The 21,928-nt window shown below is 39.4% G+C and overlaps 1 protein-coding gene across 1 annotated transcript in view; it reads right to left on the bottom strand.

The window, feature by feature from the left end:
• Positions 1 to 3,197: 3,197 nt before the first annotated feature.
• The window catches only part of cspg4b (chondroitin sulfate proteoglycan 4b), a 31,461-nt gene continuing 12,730 nt past the window's right edge, over positions 3,198 to 21,928 (bottom strand). Inside the window, exons 4-10 of the mRNA XM_024275793.2 lie at positions 20,187 to 20,660; positions 19,063 to 19,239; positions 12,838 to 13,036; positions 11,933 to 12,064; positions 9,740 to 9,912; positions 9,212 to 9,395; positions 3,198 to 8,425 (exon numbers count right to left, since the gene is read on the bottom strand). Of these exons, the coding sequence (XP_024131561.1) occupies positions 6,387 to 8,425; positions 9,212 to 9,395; positions 9,740 to 9,912; positions 11,933 to 12,064; positions 12,838 to 13,036; positions 19,063 to 19,239; positions 20,187 to 20,660 (3,378 nt within the window). The 3' untranslated portion in view covers positions 3,198 to 6,386. The remainder of the gene's footprint in view (positions 8,426 to 9,211; positions 9,396 to 9,739; positions 9,913 to 11,932; positions 12,065 to 12,837; positions 13,037 to 19,062; positions 19,240 to 20,186; positions 20,661 to 21,928) is intronic.

The following is a 21,928-nucleotide window of genomic DNA, read 5'->3' as shown; positions in this document are numbered from 1 at the left end:
CAAGTCGCTTATCAACTAACCACAGTCTTGGTCCACTCCCATCCACCGGCCTTGTTTGACCCGGCTGAAAACTCCGCTCACACGGCCTCGACCCCTTCCAAAGTTAAAACAAACACACTTTCTTTCTGCTCCTTCACTGTTCAGAACTCCCACATGGTTGATTTACAGAGCATGAAGGCTAATGTTTAAACCTTTACAATAACAGGGAAAATGACTGAGATGTTCCGGCCGTTTCTCCATGTTTCATAATCTGGTTATGACACTATGAGCCTTTAAATGAGTAGACCGACAGATGTCAAATTATGGACTGAAAATATAATGAGATGCATAAGAGATTGTAGGAAATTAATCAAAGTGCTGCTTTAACTGAACGTCTGAGAAATGTAAATTAGGAAATTCCTGAAGTAAAAAAGTGGAATTTAATTATAAAAACGTAAGTTTTAGAAAATAAATAGAATGAAAAAAAAATCCAGTCATAATACTTCCTTTCCGATTATCTTTTGATTTTTTTTTAAAAGTGTTCCCAGTGGTCTTCTAATTATGATTTTGACATTTTTAGCCTAATTTAAAAAAAATTGTGAATTGTTTTCTAGAACATAGTTTATGCAGAGTGGCAGTTCATTAAAAATTCACTTCTGAGTGGTGGCTGGGACTTTTGACGTGGAGTGAGCCTGCCACTACTTCCCATCATCCTTTGGTTTACAGTATCTCCCACCTAGCTCACAGCCCCTCACATTACCAATGCAACAAGCAATGCCACAAAACATGTTAAAACCACAATATTCATCTGAGTAGGTGTTTAAAAACATAAAATGAAAGAAGTGTTTCGTTAAAGTGAAGGAAACGTATGTAATAAAAAGAAATCTGCTAAAGCTTTCCTCTACAAAACAAAATTAAAGCATTTAATATTTAAAAGGTCACAATAGCTTCATTTTGCATTTTTTTAACGCCTTTTAAGATCACATTAGTTCTGTGCAAAGCAAAGCAATCAAAAATTCGAAGAAAATGCAGAAATATCAACAAAAATAAAGCAGGACGCCTTTTTATTTCAGGTCATTCTCTGCCTTACGCTGCAAGAATTTGTCCTGAAAAAAAAAAAAAAAAAAAAAAGTATTTACGCCTTCCAGCACCAGCATGTCAGATTCTAAAACCCCGTGTAGAATTTTAAACGCCTTGATGAGCTTTTAGGAACCAACTAAGAGACACTTTAATGACTTTTTTGGATCTACGACGCTTTTTACTGCTGCTCAGACGGAAATCTTTTCAGAATATAGTCATTATAAAATCTGACTGGAGGTGGAAGCGACTTAATAACCCATCTGGGTTTTTCTGTGTGGAACCTGTTAAAACAAATGAGGCAAGGCGGCATTGTCTGCAGCTTCGTCTCAGAAAGAGCTTTTGTTCTTTGGCCTGCAGATCCACAAATTACCATGATCTCCCAGCAGTTTAATATGTGAGGCCAGTCAGATTCTCATCTCTTGTTGAGTCTCATTTCACACCGTTACTATTGCTGCTTTTCAGCGGTAAAACTCAAATGTTGAAGTGAAAAAATGACAGCATTCCTCACCGCTGCAGACAGCAAAGGTGAGGGAACTTCAACTCTCGCAGTTCTGAATGATCAACATGTGACCACTTCCTGCCAGACTTTAAAGCATGTCAGCGTTTTCCTTTTAACTGGTTTCCTCCTTCTAATACTTAAGAGTTTTGTGAGTAAGCCAAGTCCTCCTACCCGTGGGTGTACGTTTGGATGTTCTGGAAAGGATGAGGTTGGAAATGTGTGTGTATAAACCTGAAACTGAAACAAGTGTTTATTCTGACAATAGAATAGCTGTTTTTACTGTACTTCCTGTTTGAAACAATAAGGGGGAGGGGCCTCTCAGTCCACTTCTTATATACAGTCACTGGTTGGCGAGCACCTGGAGGTTGGGCCTCCTCCCATGCAGTCGGGATGAATTGCCTTTCCATGGATCAGAAGGATGTGTTGGCTTGGGATGGGAGGCGGTTGAAGGCATGTGCTAAAACTATTGGGACATGAACGGTCAACTCACCAAGTGGTACAAAGCTTGAGCTTCTGCAGGAGGCTGGAGTCAGTCGGCTCGCCTTCACGGACAGTTTGGACCAAACTTCTGGAGCAGAGTTTGATAAGATGAGGAGAGAAGCCTGCAAGCTGTTTAGAAAAGAAGCCGTCCTCAACTGGAAGCTCAAACGCCGACTTCTCATGTTCTAAGAAATAAATAATAGACTTATAAAAATCCCAAAAATGAAAAACACAGAAGGCGTGCAAATCCAGTCCAACTTGTTGTAGAGAATTTTAATCATAACGCTAAAAACATCTTACATCTGGAAATGACCTCACAGAACAGGGAATTCCTGTCTTCTATGAATGATGTTACCTTTGAGCTTTTAAAACATCTTTCCAAGTCAGAGAGTTTTCAGGATGAGCTGTTGAAGAAAGAAAATGTATCATACTAAACACAAGTAACAGAGTTTACTTTTTTCCATTGTAGTTTGACGGCCGCATTTAATTAGGCAAAAATCCACTTTAAGAGCTGTTCCTAAAATGTTCTTTGTGCTTAAAATAAGCCCAGATGACCCCAAGTGTCACGTTTACGTGTACAGGGTTTCCTGAATAAGGAAAGGATCATGACACATCACTGCTGCAATTTGGAAAAATCTGCCAAATATTTCCTCAATCAAATGCAATCCATTTTCTGAGCTAAAAAGATTTTTTATTCTTAGCTAAATCTTTAATGACACAATTTTAACCAAAAAAAAAAAGAAGTAAAACTGATGAAATGCTTCTGACAGTCTCATTGAGAAACAAGTCACTTTTGCAGCTGGGAGGTGAACCTCTGTGCCGCCCACACTGCCCCAGTGTCAGAAAAAAAAAAAACATGTAATTGCTTCTCTCATAGATACAAAAACAGCTGCTTGGGTCGACTCCCTGCAGTTACGACTTCAGCTACACAAGAAGTTGTTTGTTCTTTCCCAAAATCACATCACATGTTAACTTCATGAGGACTCACAGGAACTTTTGGAGATACATTTGATTTAATCAAACAATTCCTGGTGAGATGGAAGCAAAAAATGACATTTTTGAGAAAATTATGCAACAGGAAATTGGAGAAACTCAGTCAAATGATCTTTGAGAAATATAAAAAATGATCCGAAAGAGGAGAACAGATGTGTGAGAACTCACAGCGTTGATAACCATTGTTCTGTTTATTCAAAATAAAAGTATTAATAAATATGACACTTCTGTTACATAACAAGATACATCGTTTAGATCACACTGGAATACACTGAAGGCTACGGGAACTACAGAAGGGGTTCTGAATGTTCAGATTGTCACAGCAGCAGAACTGACACTTTATAGCAGCGTGACCTTCAGTCCACGGAGTCAAAAACATCAGCAGGAACTTAAATACAACTCCGCATTGCTTTCAGCTTGTTTTTATCACCTTAAAAAATACTTTTCAGTAGGTCTGCCACGATTAGTCGACTAATTGACGACTAATCGACTATTAAAATAGACGACGACTAATTTAATAGTTGATTAATCGTTACTTTATATTACATGGAGTCAGAGTGTAGTAAAGTTGAACAAAGTTGGGACCGTTCAGCACCAAAAAAATTACTTTTTTTCATTATTTGAGTCGTTGGGACCAACATTTTATTTTTTGTGAAAAATAGTTCCATGTTTTGGATGCCGAACTCATTAGAGAGATTAGGAATGTACTTTCCATCAAACTCATTTTGACAGGTGACCTTTGACCCTCTATACCATTTACATATAAAACTGACAAAATGAACTGATGGATGGTGTAGGGTCAAAGGTCACCTGTCAAAACGGGTTAGATGGAAAGTTCGTTCCTTATCTCTCTCTAATTTGATTTAATCTTGTTTTAAGAAACTAATGAAGGACAGAGGCTGCACGATTCATTTAAAGTTTAGTAAATGATCATCTTAATTGTCTTTATTTTTAGTTGGTTTAAAGCTAATGATGGATATGATGTGGGCTTTACATCCACTTTGCGCAGGACCTGATTAGTCGAGTAATCTGGATAAATAACTGGTGACTAGTCAACTAATAAAATAATGGTTAGTGGCAGCTCTACTTTTCTGTCATGACGTTTGAACAGAAAAATGATCATTCATCATTCTCAAGTTTGAAATCAAAAAATGGTTGAATACCTTAAAATCAGTGCCTACATGCATTTTTTAAATATAAAAATACAATGTTGAATAAAATGAAAAATACACTATTATTGTGTTTACTTTGTGATTCAGTCAGTAGTTGTGAAAAAAAAAGTGGTACAGAGCACGTCATTCTGAAAAGCGGCCATCAGAAATGGCACTTTCACAAGGTTCATGCCGACACGCACAACCATGAAGTAACTGTTAACAAATACCTGAGCTTACAAAAGTGACTCCAACTTCCAGTAAAATGCACAAATAAATCCGGACAATCAAGTGAACTAGATGATAAATCTCTGTTCCAGTGTGGGTCTCAGTCATTCAGCCTAAGAAAAAAGACTTAAGGAGTGAAGCTTCAGTGAACATGCATGAGGACCACTCCACAATGGAGGCAGGACAAACGCAGCTAAGAACCTGTTCATGCCAGCTGTGTAAACTCTGAAGTGAATGCATTGTGTTCATCACACTGAGAGTGCAGCTGGGTAACCGGTTCTTCAACAGTCTGTGGTTGTGCTTTAAATATTGCAGAGTAGAATTTCACAATGGATGCATCCGCCTTAAAAAAAGAAATGATTTCATTCACAGGAGGCAGCAGAACTCCCCGACACGAAGAGATGTTAGAGGAGATGAGTACCAGAATGTTAACCGTTGTAGTTACAGTCTTCCAACGATAACAGGACGGTTTCAACCAGCTATTCTTAAGCTACGTTCACACGGGGAATCTGACGCGTTCAAGAACACACATTTTTTAGACCATTGTGTTCACACTGGACTGTCGCTACCCGATTGGAAGACGTTAGCGGTGCAAATCTTGAGAATCTTGCTCTAAGCTTTTTCTTTTACAGCTCTGCTCCGATATATGAAAGACTATGTGTCATTTAAATCAGTTTGGACCCAAACTGAAATGACTAATCTTTCCTTCATGACCACTTTTCTGTTTTGAAAAGGATCCCATCCATAGGTCACCACCAGATCCACGCCTCAAGTCAACTTTTAATGTGTTTGATGGCCACACAGAGCTCGAAAAATGGATTTAAAGGGTAACACAACAGGACAGTTGGAGGCAGAATCCACTTGCAGCCCAAATTTGAAAAATGCAAAAAAAAAAAAAGGTTGGGGGGGGTAAGTGTGGGTTGGAACTGTGATTGACAGTGAGGTTAGCTTGAGGTAACATAGTCACTCTGACTCTTCAATGTGGAGAGTAGAACTTTCCCTTGAGGATTTTTCTCCTCTAGACCAAAGCGCACCCATGTCTCAGTGGTAAAATGACGCTAGCATCATAAGCTAATAATGGCTAACTTATTAGCAAACAATCCCAACTGAAACGTTCATTGCAAATCCCATCACCAGGATGGGTTCAGTGCCAGTAGCACCAAACCACTGTGGCCTAACTTCCAAGTCCTCTGGAAAGCTGTGCAAGCCAGTCGATTTTTGACAGCCGAAGGCAAAACACCTACGAGTTATGCTAACGCTAACACAATAACGACCAACCGTTACATAATCAAAGATGGGCGGAGCTTTTATACTGGAGCTGCAGAGCATGATGACGTGAAACTTCTGGGACTTACACCAATCGACCAATCACAAAAAATCAACTGTAATACATTGTTTCAACCTGTAGGGGGCAGCACACATAAGGTTTTTGACCATATTTTCAGGAATTGAACACGTTTAGTTTAAATTGTCAATAACGTGGCAACAGAGCACTTTTAAAGCCTCATTTACAGAAGTCAACAGTGTTTGGTTACCCTTTAAAAACATGTGAATGTTGGAATTTTGAACGCAGAAGCCTGAAACGTGCGTTTACATAGACTTATCTTTGGTTTGAATGAGCGTTTCCAAGCCCGGAGTGAACGTAGCTTTAAACTAATGTGTGCAAAGTTTTTCATTTTCCTCCTCACCTTGGAGGAGCTGAAGGTTTTTCTCACAGTGATGTGACAGACATGCTGAGCTCATGATATTTCAGTTTCTTTCAGAGGTGGACTTCTTGGACTAATATTAAAGGTTTCTCAGAGATCACGGCAGAAACACTGAAAGAGAAACAAAGGTGGAGCCCACCTCAAAAATGTTAATCTTGCTTTGTAATGGCACATCTCCATCAATCTGCAGATTTAGAGTGAAATGCCCTCAGTGGGTATGCTCACATTTCCTTTGATTGTGCCGCCGTTCTCACAGCTTTTGAGGGAATGTCACACCCAGTACTGGTTCCTCTGCAGGGTTGGAGTAGCAGTTCTAATAATTTGGGAGGATGCTGCAGTGGAGCCGTTGCTCCAAGAGCTCACGAGCAGATTTGAATCAGCAGAGTTATACGGTGAGCCTTGAGTTGGAGTTGAGAACCGGTCCAGGATCGGGCTTCCTGTGGGGTTCAAAGGAGTGACGGTTACTTCAGGGACCGTGGCGCTCCTCTGAGACGGCCCCACGTAAGACTGGCTCTGAAAGGACGGATCTGAGGGCTCACGAGAGGAAGCAGCGTTCTGCTTTCTCTGTCTGTGGTGTCGCAGGAAGACCACCAGAACCACAAAGATGATGATGAGCAGAAGAAGGGCCAGCAGTGGTAAGATCACCAAAAGGGGATTGGAGGATTTTTGAGGGTAGGACTCGACACGAACCGGCGTGTTTCGAAAGGGAAACTCCTCCGGTTGGGATGGTTTGCCCAAAGTCGTGCTATAAAGAGAAGTTCTGTTCGAGTTCCCCCAGCGGTTGCGCCCTTTGAATTTCTGCTGATTCTTGCTGGGTTGGGTGGAGAGCAGAACCGTAGACAGAGCTGGGGAAACGGTTCCGTTCCAGCTAATCTTGATGGGAATCTTTGGAGCTGGTGACGTGGTTGAGACTGGACCCGTTGTGGTAGGAAACAGTGCAGGGTCATACGGCACCACTGTGAAGTGAAATTCCCCTTTAGCAGGTTGAACATTACCAGCTTTCAGCATAAATACCACCGAGTCATTTAGCCCTTCAGCTCCACTTACATTAGCGTTAATCTCTAACGCCACTTCCTGTTGCAACAAGTCCTGAAAGGTGAAAGACTCCAGGACTTTAGGGGCCATTTTTGGTTTCGTCTGAACAACTTTACCATATTTAGGGTGGGTTATAATGCTGAAAACAGGGTCACTGTTACTGATATCAGCCAGCTCAGAAACATTTACAAAACTGGGGTTCAGCTTGGACGTCACTCCGTTGGGGATCCTCAAATTTGGAGTAAAACGTATCAAAGGGGTGACAGATACATTGAAAACATTAGCAGTCAGATTAGCCTCTGAGGTGAAGATGCTAAACTCAAAGCTGTCTTCAGAGGAGGACAGGGAGGTCATGTGGTAGGACACTGTTCCAGCCTGTAAATCCTCCTGAGTGAACCGGGTGATCTCCTGGTTGGTCTTTAGAAGTTTCCCAAATGTTGGAGGTTTTGTGATCTCGTAGTGAATGGTGGCGTTCTTCCCATTGGTCACAGCAGCAAGGTTGTAATGCGTCAAAGAGGCAGAGGTCTCACCCTGCTGCATCAACAGCCTGCTTTTGTTGACCAGAGAGATGGAGATCTCTGTCACTTCCAGGTTGAAGAGTTTGTAAATGGGTTTGTGATGACCGTCGGAGACACTGAAGTAGAACACCCCCGAGCCAGAGCTCCCATCGTGGAGGAAAAAGACACTTCTGTTGTTGATTTGGGCTTGAGTGAAATCCCCTGCTGACTCGTTCAGTTTTCCCTCCACAGCCAGGTAACCGTTGCTCGGTTTGCTAATCACTGAGAAGCGGATGTCCTCCGGAGGATTGTCCAAGTCTTCGACTTTAAGGTTCTCAGGCCCCAGAACGACCACATCTCCCCTCACCACTGTGAGACCGGGAGATTTGGTTTTCAGCAGAGGAGGCTGATCATTGATCGGTGTGATTGTGAGGTTGAAACGCTCCACAACAACATCCTTGTCCTCTTGAGGACGCTGTGCCGTTCTGCCTTTGGGATTCAGCCACACACTGAACTCAAAGGAATCCCGCGTGCTCTCGGAGTCGTCATGCTTGTAGGTGATGCCGTACTTGCTGACGATAAACTGGGAGAAGTTGGGTTTTTCTTTAGTGAGGTTTCTCTCGCCCACGACGATGACGCCGTGTTCAGGTAGAGAGGTCACCTGAAACCAGGCTTCATGAGAGCTGCGGTCCGGGGTCGGCAGCTTGGACATCAGGTTAGAGGCGTCCAGCTTGTTTTTATCGATGACGACGCTCTCTCCTTCTTTGACCTCGGCACCTGAAACACAGAGAGTATGAAGCGTTACTCTTACTTCTCAGTTTAGCTCAAACAAGCTGAAAATTAGAGTAGGATTATATAAGTTTGCTTCTTCCCACTCCTTTTCAAGCAATCAAACTCTACTCGGCTAGTATATTTAATGAATCAAACATTTGTAAGTCTTTGGGTTTTTTTTTTCCAAAATCAACACATTTCATTATTTCTGTAATGAGTTTAAAAAATCTGTGTCTTGTATTGCCAATTTATGCTTGAAATAAACCAGATCAATCAAAAGAAGCAAGCCAGCGCCCCTCAAGTCCTGAATCTGGACACTCCTGCTGTAGAAGGAGTAAAAACTCTCTGCAACTGTATCCCGAAACGTGTCCTGGACACTGACATTTCAGAGATTCAGTATTTCAGGCACTGCTTGCAGTTTTAGGTAGAAGCACCAATGTCTGGGTTCACAGTGTTGCACAGTCTTGGGGACCAGTTGTCCTTCTCAGCCCCCTTGTTGTTGTGGGGGTCCCTCAAGGTTCAGTCCTAGGCTCTCTTTTGTCCTCCCTATACGTATTACCAGTTGGCTACATAAGCAGGAAATATGGCTTTTCACTTCTATGCAGATGATTATCAATTGTATGTAATTAGAAATCTGCCTTATCTACTGTTGATTACCTGGATCAGGTTTGTTAAGCCAATAAAGAACTTCAATAACAGGTTGGTTGGAAAACTTATACTAAACTACAATTTGGACCCCCCTGATCTAAAGACTAACAAGCTGCTGGAATTCAGGGTCATTGTCCTTCATACCCGTGTTTGCGAGGAGGACTGTGTTGCGTTCAGGTCCTGTATTCTCATAGGAGATTTCTATTTTGAAGGTTTGACCATCCAAAGATGCAGGTGGAGACGCGGCAGAGAAGGTCATGGAGTCCATGGCTTCCCAACCCACCGATTCAACGGCACTCTGGACGTACACGACCTCTTTCCTGTCCACCTGAGAACAGAAATGCTCAGATGAAGATCTAAAAAGAGATTCAAACCATCTTATGTGCAGAAAATACATAAAAAACACAAGTTATTAAAACCTGAAAACCTCCACCTGAGTTTAGCTGACTGGCAGTAGATACAGACAACAGAACGGAACTGCAGAGGAAAACCCATTAGAAATAATTGATAATGAAAGAGTGCAACAGCTTAGGGAGCACTCATTTTATGACCAAGAAGAAAAAGCAGGACATGTATTATTCATTCTGCTGTAATATGCCAACTCTCCACACGGAGGAAGAAAATCTATCAGATGGAGGGATGGTTTTTGTGATTTGCGTCGTTCTGGCTCACCATATCTTGTGTGAAAGTGGAGATGTCTACTGTGGCTCCGTCAGGCTGCTTCCCCACCAGACGTCCCAGTTTCGGAGGCCGGATCACATTAAATTTAATGATGCGGTTCGAGGTGTTGCTCATGTCATTGGTCACGGCTTGTAAATCATCATTAGTGATGGGCGTGGAAGAGCCTGAGGAAAGATTATAAATGACAGAGAATGTGCTGACAGCTCTGTAAATACATAGAGAAAACAAACATCGGCTACATTTCCCCAATGAAACTGCTTCACACATTTTTGACTTCAATCCTTGCAAAACAAGAGGCTAAGGAAAGCCTTTTGATGTGCTGAAATGAAGCTGTAACTCAAGCATCAGAGACTTTTACTGCACCATCCGACTGCAGAATGGTTTGTAGCAGTAACCCCAAATAAAACGTTAAAAAAGCCCAAATATTCCACCGAGGGGAAAAGTGAAAAAGAGACATCAGCAGAAGACGACTGACTGCAGCTGTGCTGCTGCCATGAATCATTTTAAAAAGGCCAGCTGATAAATGATGGAAGGTGGTGATAAGGAGAACGGGAGGAAATGAATTCGTCCTTAATTTAAGCAGCAAAATCATCGTCTTTGTCACGACAAAAAATGAGATTTTTTTATTTCCTTTTTCAGATCTCGCGGTCGTCCTTAAAGGAGACTTCTGCATCTAATTCAGGCTGCAAACTTGAAAAGTGTGGCAAAAAATGAAACGCTGGTTGTGATTTATGGAGGAGCTGTACAATCCTCTATGATATACAACTTATAATGAGCTGTGAACGCCGTGGGACCTCTCGTGGCGCCCGCTATAGCGCTCAGGACAGACACTTCACATGTCTATTTCGATATGGCCCAAATACCAACTCCTCCAAGCGCAAAAACGTTATCGAAAAATTTATGTTTTTTTTCAAAATTGTGGTGTTTCCATTAAGAGAATTTATTATCGAAATTCCAATTTGCGAAATTTCAGAGTTAATGGAAACGCAGCTACTCATAAACACCTACTGGCACCAACCTAGAACCACCAGGAGCAATATGGGGTTCGGAGTTTTTCCCTCAACACATGGGCGATCAAGGCAGGAATCAAACCTGGGATCTTTAAAACAGAGGTTGACCGCTCTACCATTGTCACCCGTTTAAGTGAAACATCATTAAACCCCAAAACAAAGAAATGTTATTGCAGAGAAAAATACCAGCAGCTTTAAAAAGATGTTTGTCTCTTGATGCGGTGGAGCAACACATGGTAAAAAGTAGTTATTTTCTTTTTACTTTACTGGGGAAGGATTGAGACAATTTTAGACTTTATGAGGGAAAAAGAAAACATTTATCTTCTCGTCACTGTGAGAAAGACTTTTAGCCCACCCCCTGATTGTTGGTTGAGGGTGCCGTCTCCATTCGTCCAACCGGGCTGCCGGGACAGATAGTGATGCAGCGTTTCTGGATAATACCCTCACAATATCCAGCTTTTGTTTTTGTTTTTTTACCCAGCAGCCCACAGAAAACCTGGTACTTCACAACACACAGTTGAACTATTTGTAGCCTCTAAAAAGTCCCTCAAAGAAAAAACCTAAAGGTTTGATGACTGACAGATGGAAAGATGCTAAATTATTCAAGGAAAGGAATTCTGGGTAGTGTAATTAGAATGATGGAAGTGGGTTACATTTTTAGCTAAAGAAGATAAAAGTGAAAAAAAAAAACAATTTCACTTCTCAGCTTGAGATTTCACAAAGGAAGTCCACGCTCCGCTCTGCAGCAATAATAGCACTAAAAAGAGTCTGTGAGATAAAAATGTGCAGTTTCACTTCTTTATAGGAAACAGCTGCAGTCTGACTGAGAAGGTCAGCACAGAAACAGAGTTAACCACATTAAACCCACGTCTGGTAGAAGTCTTTAATTAACTTATTGTCAAGAATTCCCGTGAACATAGGAAAAACCTCGACACCCCAATAAAGTCACATCAGCAGACTGCTCGACCTTTCTGTTTCACTTTGACTATTCTACATTTCAGTAAGTTTGTCCTACTTAAGACTAATTAGGCTGTGCGTTTAACAAAGTCTTATAAACTCTTGTAAAAATTGAAATAAGAAGAATTGTAAAAATAATCTTTTCCTTACAGTCCAGGACTGATATTTAGGGCCACAAATTCAGATGAAACAAGCAAATCCAGTTTGCAGGACTCACCTGGGAACACCTTGAGCGGGCCGTTTTTCTCCAGACTCAGAACTAAAGCTTTGGCGGTGATGCTGAAGATTTGCCTCGGAGAGAAGTTCACTCCATCGTTGACTTGGAAGCTGAATCCGCCAGACATGGCACCTGAGAATTAGGAGAATCCATCATTTTAACGGAGGATCTGTCAACAGGTCTGTGAGGCTGTGGTGTTTCAGAACCTCTGTGTCGTGGAGGATCATCATTTCTTTGATCTAAACTGCAGTAAATTTACTGAAAAACTGATAACTTTTTTTTTAAACTACAAAGTAAAAGCAACATCTTTATGATGAACCTTTCAAAGACCCACTCCAAATGACACCCATATATATATATATATGTATATTTTTTTAACATGTTCTTGTGACACTTTCGGATGATGGAGATAATGTCTAAAGAAAAGTAGTCTTCTTAATTAAAAGACCACTAGGAATGCTTTTAGAAGAGATCAATGATGATTAGAGAGAGTCTTTAAAGAAGCTTCAGCAAATTCCTGTTTGTGTAAATAACAGGTGGACAAACAGGCTGAAGATCTTTGGATTTTGCAAATGCAGTATTTCCATTGGCCCAAACCAAACTTTAAAACAACAGGTAGAAACATTATCCTGAGAGAACTCTGACAGAACTCCTCACACTGCCAAATTCTATAATTTCAGTTTATTTTTTTAGAAGCTCCAACCAGACAATTATTTCCCGAGCTGATTCTTGAGGAAAACCTGAATTTAAGTTAACTAATAGAATCAATGAAATAATGTGATTGATAGTTCCTGGTTTTGATATTAAACTCTCAGCTGAAACTACTTTACAAATACTTTATAATTACAATGACTTTATGCCCAACAATAAACCTGAAACTATTAAAAATGACTTTCAGTCGTTACCTTTGTGGACAAACAGCAGCTGACCCTGGTCTATGTGTGCCTGCGTGAAGTTCAGCACTGGCCTCATGGGGGCGCTCTTCAGAGCCAGGTGTCCATTGCTCGGTGGGGTCACCATGAAGTGGAGTTCATCAGGAGAGGTGTCCAGGTCTTCAGCTCTCAGATCTTCCTGTCCGATTTCTGTGACCGATGACACCCAAACCTAAGGAGACGACATGCGGACAAACGGACGGCGTCTGAGCAAACATGGATGGAAAATTTAGACCGCAAAAATGAAAAAGTGGTAGAGAAGTACAGACTATTAAAAGAAAATGCACTTTTTCACAATTGAAACATTTAAAAAATGCACTTTTGAATTAATTTATTTAAAAAAACGTTAAATTTTTCATATTTTATTAGAACTGAAGCAAAAAAAATAAAAAAAGGAAATAAAAAGACAATAGTATGTAAAAGAATGAAAAAGTAAATAAAAATATTACAAAAAACAAAGAATTATATATATAATTCGTATTAAAAGTGACTTTTTCTTAGACCTAATAAATAAAATTACTTTCTTCTTGAAAACAAAGCAAAATAAATACATAAAAAAGTAAAATACCAGTTTCTTCAGGAGTAAGGTCCCATTAATTATATTTAATCAAATATTGCCTATATTGACTACAGTAAAACAATATGTAATTTATTCCATAATTATAAGGATGCATCTTTGCAGCAGCAGAGCATCAAGTATAAGAAAAACAACAAAAAAATACATTTCCGTAAACATCTTCAGGATCTGAACGTCTAAATGCTCCTGGGATGCTGAGACAAATTTAGCGATTCCTTTTATCTGTCAGACAGACCATTACCACGACTGAAATAGAATGGTTTCCATTATTATACAATAATAACAGCAGCTCCAGCACAGATGGAAGATCGGATGACCACAACATGAGGACAGAAAAAACTCTAAGCCAACAGCGCAAGAGTGCGTCAGGCAGCGAACACAGATGTAGCACTTCATCTTTTGATCCATTTTCAAAGAGATCTTTTAATTGTAATTATGCCATTTTATATATATATTAAAAAAAAAAACTGTTGGTTTCTAGGACAAAGTTTCTGCAGAGCGGCAGTAGTTCAATAGAAATTTGTGACTGAGTTATGGGCGGGACTGCTGTCATAGAGAAACCACGCCCCCTTCCCCATTGCCGAGAGCTCTTTGTTAAGGTAGAACAGGGAGCTTGGTGCCCACCCAGTGGATTTTCTTTCTTTTTGGTTTTTTTTTGTCTGCTGCTGATTCACAACAAGTTGAATAAATAAATGGAAATAAAAAAGCAATTTTCAACTGAATTTTCTTAAGATATGTCCTCCATTATCAGACAAATGCCACGAGAACATGCTAAAAATACCAAAGAGTGGGTCTTGTCATGAACATCATTAGTAGAGAACATGAGTCTCTTGTAAAAAGCTGCTCAGCAAAATAATTCAAAAAATGATGTAGTTAAGACAACGTCAGAAAAGAATGTACTTTTTTTTAATAATGTTTCATTTTTATGTAAGTGAGATGCTAATAAAAATAATCTTTTACCAAGTCGGCTCCATTGCAATTGGTTAAATCAATACAAACACCATTTTTTTTAACCACAAAGAACAAAACAATATAAAAAGGTAAAAAATATCAGGCTTTAATGTTTGAAGCTGCTGTGTCAAAGACATTTTGTTTTTGTGGGATAAAAATTTAAAAAAGGCCAGTAAGAACAATATATTTTCTTGTTGAAAGGCACCGTTTTTAGTACTTCTAAAATCAATAATAAATACTTAGATTGTATCCATTTCGGTCAAAGAATAGGAGTGTGTCGTGTTACCACAAAGCTTATTGAATCTTTTATGTATTAGGATACATATTGAAAGAGAAAGATACACACCGAAGTAAGCCTCATCTTACATCCCATAATGCCATTGTTTATACTCTCTCTCGCTAGCTTACTGCCCCTCACAACGCCACACTAACATTAGAGAGCAACAAAAATGGTGAGAAATATCAAAGCTTTCCACCCATAAAGTTGCCATAAAGATGTCTATCATTAGAAAAATGCTACAACATGTTAAAAACACACCAAAAACACAATTTTTAGTGCAGTGGGACTTTTTAAAATCCCCTTCATTTGATTTGATCACAAACTTTATTCTCTTTAAAATACAAATTGTTTCCACTCTCAGATTTTCTGCTTCATATTTTTTTAAATCAAACCTTGATGATGTGACAATAAGCAACACAATGTGAGATTACACCACCGTCTGAATGTTCACACATTAGCAAAGAGTGCTGCATTGCAGTATCAAGATACTGGCACACGTTCAACGGCTGCTTTATCCTGAGCTATACCAGCGATAACCACACACAAATGCAAACAGATAAGAGGAAGTGGGTGAGAGAAGAAAAAAAAACAACCACAAAATGCAACAAACCCGTTTGCGATAAAGCAGCGACACCAGGTCACATATGAGGGTGGAATTTAGCTAAGAGAACAGCACTTGGACGGCTCTCACCAATGATATTGATGTGAATCCACAGTGGAAATACTATTAGTCTATGCTAGTTTTACTGGATCAAATTACTACAAAACTGGGTGGGTCTCAGTGGGCCAGTACTAAGCTGGTTCAATAGATAATTGGAGAACAGAAAGTATTTTTGTGTCAATAGGTAACATTCCATCTGAGCCAACCAAAGTTATATGTGGAGTTCCCCAAGGCTCTTTCCTGGGGCCATTTTTGTTTAACATACATGCTTCCACCGGCCCAAGTTATAAAGAAAAAGAACATTAGGTACCATACATATGCAGATGACGCACAGATGTATATCACAATGGATATCAAACTCCTGTACAGGCTCTTGGTAAGGAGAACTGACAAGAGGTTCAATCTAAATAGAAATACAGACTATAGAGCATCAATCTATTCAACTTAAAACCACCAAGCAGGCCAGAAACTTGGGTGTAGTGATGAACACAGATCTCAATTTTGATAGACACATTAAAGCAGACATAATGTCTGCCCACCATCATCTCAAAAAGCTCATCCAAGATTAAACAGGACCTGGAAATACGAGTTCATGCATTCATCTGTAGTTGAATTGACTACTATAGCAGTGTTTTTGAAAATCTGCAGCTTATTCAGAACTGTGGGACTCAACTTTTGTTTTAGACCAAAAGAGTAGACCACGTCAGTCCAATTCTGAAGTATTTACACTAGCTGCATGTCCAAGAGAGGACAGACCAGGGGTGAGCAAACCTTTTGACTTGTGGGCCACAAAGGGTTCTAAAATTTGACAGTAGGGCCAGACCAGGAACAGATGCATGCGTGTTCTGATATTTTGGAGTTTCTATTACAATATTGTAGCTTTTGTTCTCATTTTAGTGCCAATTGATTAATGTCCCTCAAGGGAAAACTCAAATTTAGCGTTCATGTGGTGCTGGAATGATTGAAAAAATGACTTTACGACTCTAAAAACACACGTGACCATCAGAAAAGAAACAAATCTTACAACACAAATGAATGAAGAACAACCTTCTGCACCTAAATAAAGGTGAATTTATTTATAGTGCACAATCTATGGGGAGACGCAGAATTACAGGGAAAATGAACTATTAGTAAAGATTATCAATATAATATTTGTTCTCAATTGGCGGACCAGATTAAACAGTTTAAATACCTTGAATGGCTTAACATCAAAATACATTTACCTTCTGACCCAGTATGCACAAGTTAGACCTCTCAGGTCATCTGGATACGTTTTTTTGTCCATTTCTAGACTCCAAACTAAAAGCAGAGAAGCTGCATTCAGCTTCTATGCTCCGCATATCTAGAACAAACTTCCAGCCTTAGATCAATTGAAACATTTTTTTAAGTATTTCATTTTAAATCCTACTTTTATTAATGCTTCTCTTAACCTTGTTGTAATGCTTCTGATGTTTTATGAAAAGCACGTCTTTGAACATTAAATGTGCTGTAGAAATACATTTTCCTTGCAAAAATGCCAAATTGTTCCTATGGCTAAAGCAGCGACTTGACCTCACACTGGGATCTAAACGTTCTTTACTGGAAAACGATCCTGGAGGACTTCCTCAGTCAGTTCTAGTAAACCCCACTTGTCAAACCAGCCCTACAGCAAAGCATCGTCCGTGGAGCTCTAATCACATGCATGTCTGCTGGCATGAGATGACTATACCCTCATCTAACAGGAAGTCACAGCAGGTTGATGAACAGCTTCACAGTGACTCATCATTTTCAAAGAAAAGACACGTGTTGTTCATTTAGGATAAAAGGTTCCCAGGAGTCTGGATCGGTTCTTCAAAAGAGGCAGGATGTATTATTTGCTAGAAGACCAACAAGACAAAGACTTCTCTCATTTTGGTTTTAAAATTAACAGAAATCCCTGCTGGGTTTCTGATTTTTTTTCCTTTTCTGCTCATTTTTGTGCACAAGTGACACATGTAGAGATAAGATCAACTTTTTGGATCCTGCTGTGGGAAATTCCGCAGTTACAACAACTTTTGGAATTAGGCATCAAGGTGCAAATTTGAACAGTGTAAAAAATTTAAAGTAAAGAAAAAAAAAAATAACCCAAATCTCTTGTTATATAAACTATACATGCATAGCCAGAAAAAGAAAGTGAAAGGAGAAACCTGAACTACAGTAATAAGGAAAATAGTCACTGAACTTAGTTATAAAAAAATTAGAAATAAACTACAGGAAAAAAGTAAATATTGTGGAGTGACATGCTGCCATCTTGTGGCCATTAGATAACACTTCAGTTTAAAGACTCAGAACCTCCTAAAATTTAGTACCTTGTCAATATATTTAGTAATGGCATGCATTTACGTATCACATTCTCAGCAAAAAATACTTTAAAAAAGTGTTCCCTTCCTTCTTAAATTTAATCCAATTATATAAAACAGTGGTTCCCAACCTTTTACATGTTGCAGATGGGCTTAAATTAGATAATATTTTGGCGGACCGGTCCGAACGGAGCAGAAGTTGGCATTTTTAAGCTTCCGGTTTCTGAAAATGTTTTTTCAATATAAAATGCTACTACAAGAAATTTAGTTTAATAAAAGTCTAAAAATGTCAGATTTTATTTTATTTTTTTTTTACAGATGATGAAGATTTTATGAAACAAAGATGTTGATTTGTGGAAGTCGTTTCTGATTTTGAAATAACATGATTTTTTTTATCTTTCAGGGTTGATCTTTATAGAACTTTATTGATTGAACGTCATTGTTTTTTGAAGTCGAAGGCTCTTCTTCGGTTTCCTCACTGGCTCTTTTCTCCCCAAAGAAACTTTCCAAATACGTTTTATTGCTTGGTTTTTGTCAACTTTTTAGTTAGCAATGCAGGTAGCCGCTTTAAGTCACATGACCAAGATGGATTTCGTGAAAAGAATCCAGCAGTTTTTCAAAAATAAAACTTCCTTCAAGATCAAAAATTAATTTAAACAGAAATCATTTTTGTTTTTTTTATTTATGTTTTTCTGTCTGCGGCCCGGTATGAAGTAAGTACTGATATTAAGCATATTCTGTAAGGTTATTTGTCCTATAAAGTGATGCTAAATTAAGCAGACTCCTGGATTTAATGGTATGCTGCAAATTAGCGTGAAGGGGATAAAACCACAACTTAAAGTGACAGCTCAGATTTCTTTAGGGGCAACAATGTTCACAAGTCGACAGCGACAGATCAAAGCCTCTGGAGGAACAGCAGTGTTGACGGTAGAGAGCTTTAATAACTCACTAAAGTTAAACAACACAGAAAACACGGTTAGAATCTAATTGTTATTCCACCAAAAGTCAAAGACTATCTGTAACGTATTAAAATGAATTTCAGTGAATTTTTGATCTAATTTTCACCTTTTGCATAATCTTGGATTATTTAAAGCATTTTTTGAACTAAAATAACTTTTTTTCTTATCAACTCTTTAAAAATCACAACATCTAAGCTCCATAAGAGACTCTAGTAGAGTCTGGGCGACTCCAACACATGGCAGCGTCTGCGTCTGGTGCCAGTTCCCTTTACGCTCCTCCACATAACTAACATACTTTCCCTCATTTAGCCATCCAGCCAGTCATGGAAAACTTTCAGCACTGCCTTCATAAAAACCTTTTCAAAGGAAGCCAAAGTGCCAGACCTGCTGGTGAAGAGAGAGCAGATAAGAAGCACCAGGAGTTTAAATATAGAGCAGCAGTGCAGACTCACCCTGAGGACCCTGTTGGCGGTAATGACAGGAGACTCGTCATTGACAGCTGTGACATCGACGAACAGCGTCTGCGGGGAACTCTGCTTTCTCAGGCTTGTGTCGTTGGCCACCACAGTGAACTGGTCAGCCAGGGTTTCACTGCTGTCGTGGACGTAGTAGATGAATTCATGTTCCACCTAGACCAGATAATTAAGAAATAATAGAATATTATAATTGTTGTTTTTAAGTATTACACAATAGTAACTGCAAACATTGAATCTGATCACTTCGAATTTTATTTTGAGTTCCCCTCAAAAAACTGTGTTTTGGTGTTTTTAGCATCTTCTTGATGGTTTTTTCTTATGATGGAGGACACACAGAAAGACAATTAAACTAATTTCTGAGTATTTCTTTATTTAAATCGCTGTGAATCAGGAGCATATGAAAAAATGATGTTTAAAAAAAACTTGTAGCTTGTCCGAGTTGGCATCTGGGTCATAGCTGTACGGCTGGATAGCTCCAATATTGCTGCCATTTTTGCTGCACCTGTAGTGTTAGGTCGAGGATGTGAGTGGCTGTAAGTTAGTGTGTAAACAAAGGAATGATGGGAAGTCAGGGAAGGCTTACAACAGTCCCGCCCACAACTCAGAGGTGAATTTCTAATGAACTACTGCCACTCTGCAGAAACTATGTCCTTGAAAATGGCACGTTTATTTTTAAAAAAGAGAATAATCATAAATAAAAAAAACATTATTTTGTTCTGTTTTTTCTTAACTATTCGAGATTGAATAAAATACCCCTTGCTGGTGCAAAAATTTAAATATTTTTATTCGGAAAACTTCATAAATCTATTTTTTGTACAGTACTTTGAACATTTACTGAGCCACAATGTCATGAATTTAAATAAAGTTCACAGCAATTGTTAGGTTAAAATATTTTGATTAAAATAGATTAATTAATCAAAATTAATTAGAGAAAAAAATAATTGCAAGACAGTACTAATTATTATTACTTTTGATGCAATTAAAGATACTCAAAACCTTTTGTTCGGTCTTGTAGTAGAATTTCCAGTACTTCCACACAGAATCAGTGTTTTTCTATACTGTCAACAACAATTGGAGGAGTTTGTGTGAGGGAGTCTCACCTGCCTCCGGGTGAAAGTGGTTACAGGCACGCCGGGATGTCGGGAATGCTCAACGTGACCATGCTGCGGGGGCTCCGTCAAGCTATAGAAGAAGTTGATTCCTGTGAAGTGTCGGTTGGTGACTCTGAGCACATCCTCAGTCAGAGCTTTGGAAGCGCCCTCCTTCAGAGTGAAATTAGAGACGTGGAGGGGGATGAGCAGCGGGATGATGTCGACAGACATCCTAATGTCACCGACGACCGTGACCCCGTTGGTGGCGTCGAGGACGATGCTGTCGTTAGCTCTGCCCGGCTCCACCTGCACATACTGAAGGTTTCCGCTGTTGATGTCGTCTTGGGTGAACGTCTCGACGGGTGAGTGTTTGTTTCCGATGTAGCGCTTCTCCCCTTCAACAAAACGCCGGAGAAAGCCGTGAGACGGGGCTACCTTCACTGAAAAGACGATCTCTGATGGCAGGTTGTCCTCATGGGTGACCTGGACAATCACACAACATTTAGTAGTTGAAACAGAAAAGTCAAAGGTGCCACAAAAGTTTATTTTTGTTTGGATTTTCACAGTAACCCCTGTTATAAGTCTAAATATTGTCTGTTATTTACAGTGGGGCAAAAAGGTATTTAGTCAGCCACTAGTTGTCACCCACCATTTAAAGCAATGATCATACCTTAACTACGAGAGACAAAATGAGGGAAAAAAATCCAGAAAATCACATCGTCTGATTTTTAGATAATTTATTTACAAATTATGGTGAAAAATAAGAATTCAGTCACATACAAAGAAAATATTTCTGTCTCTCACAGACCAGTAACTAATCATTTAAGATTATCCTCTGTCCTCCACTTGTTACCTGTATTAATGACACCTGTATGAACTTCTCTATATAAAAGACAGCTGTCCACAACTCAAACACCCCAAATTCCACTTAGGCCAAGACCAAAGAGCTGTCCAAAGACATCAGAAACAAACTTGTTGACTTGCACTAGGCTGGGAAGACTGAATCTGCAATAGGTAAGCAGCTCGGTGTGAAGAAACCAACTGTGGGAGAAATTATTAGGAAATGGAAAACATACAAGACCACTGATAATCTCGGTCCATCTGGGGCTCACCGCAAGATCTCACCCAAAACTCCCAGAGCCACACGGGGGACCTAATGAATGACCTGCAGAGAGCTGGGACCAAAGGCCCTGGAGTATCCTAGCTAGTCTCCAGATCTCAATCTCATAGAAAATCTTTGGAGGGAGCTGATAGTTTCTGTTGCACAGCGACAGTTTCCAAACATCACTGCTCTAGAGGAGATCTGCATGGAGGAATGGACCAAATACTAGCAACAGTTTGTGAAAACCTTGTGAATACTTACAGAAAATGTTTGACTGCTGTCATTGCCAACAAAGGGTTTATGCCAAAGTATTGAGATGAACTGTAGTTACTGACCAAATACTTATTTTCCACTATAATTTACAAACAAATTATTTTAAAATCCGACAATGAGATTTTCTGGATTTTTTTTATTTTTTCTTTCATAGTTGAGATATACCTATGATGAAAATTACTGGCCTCTCTCATCTTTTTCAAGCGGGAGAACTTGCACAGCTGGTGACTGACTAAATACTTTTTTACCCCACTTGCCACTTAAGTGCAAAATAAATGTTGCAATTATTTCACATTTTGTATTAGGTGTTAATAAATTTAAAAATATTCTGTTTCAGATTTTTGGAATTTAATTTTCCAACCAAAATAAAAACAGG

Source organism: Oryzias melastigma, linkage group LG9 (assembly GCF_002922805.2).
Source record: "Oryzias melastigma strain HK-1 linkage group LG9, ASM292280v2, whole genome shotgun sequence".
Taxonomy (NCBI): domain Eukaryota; kingdom Metazoa; phylum Chordata; class Actinopteri; order Beloniformes; family Adrianichthyidae; genus Oryzias; species Oryzias melastigma.
This window is presented reverse-complemented; position numbering and strand designations above follow the sequence as displayed.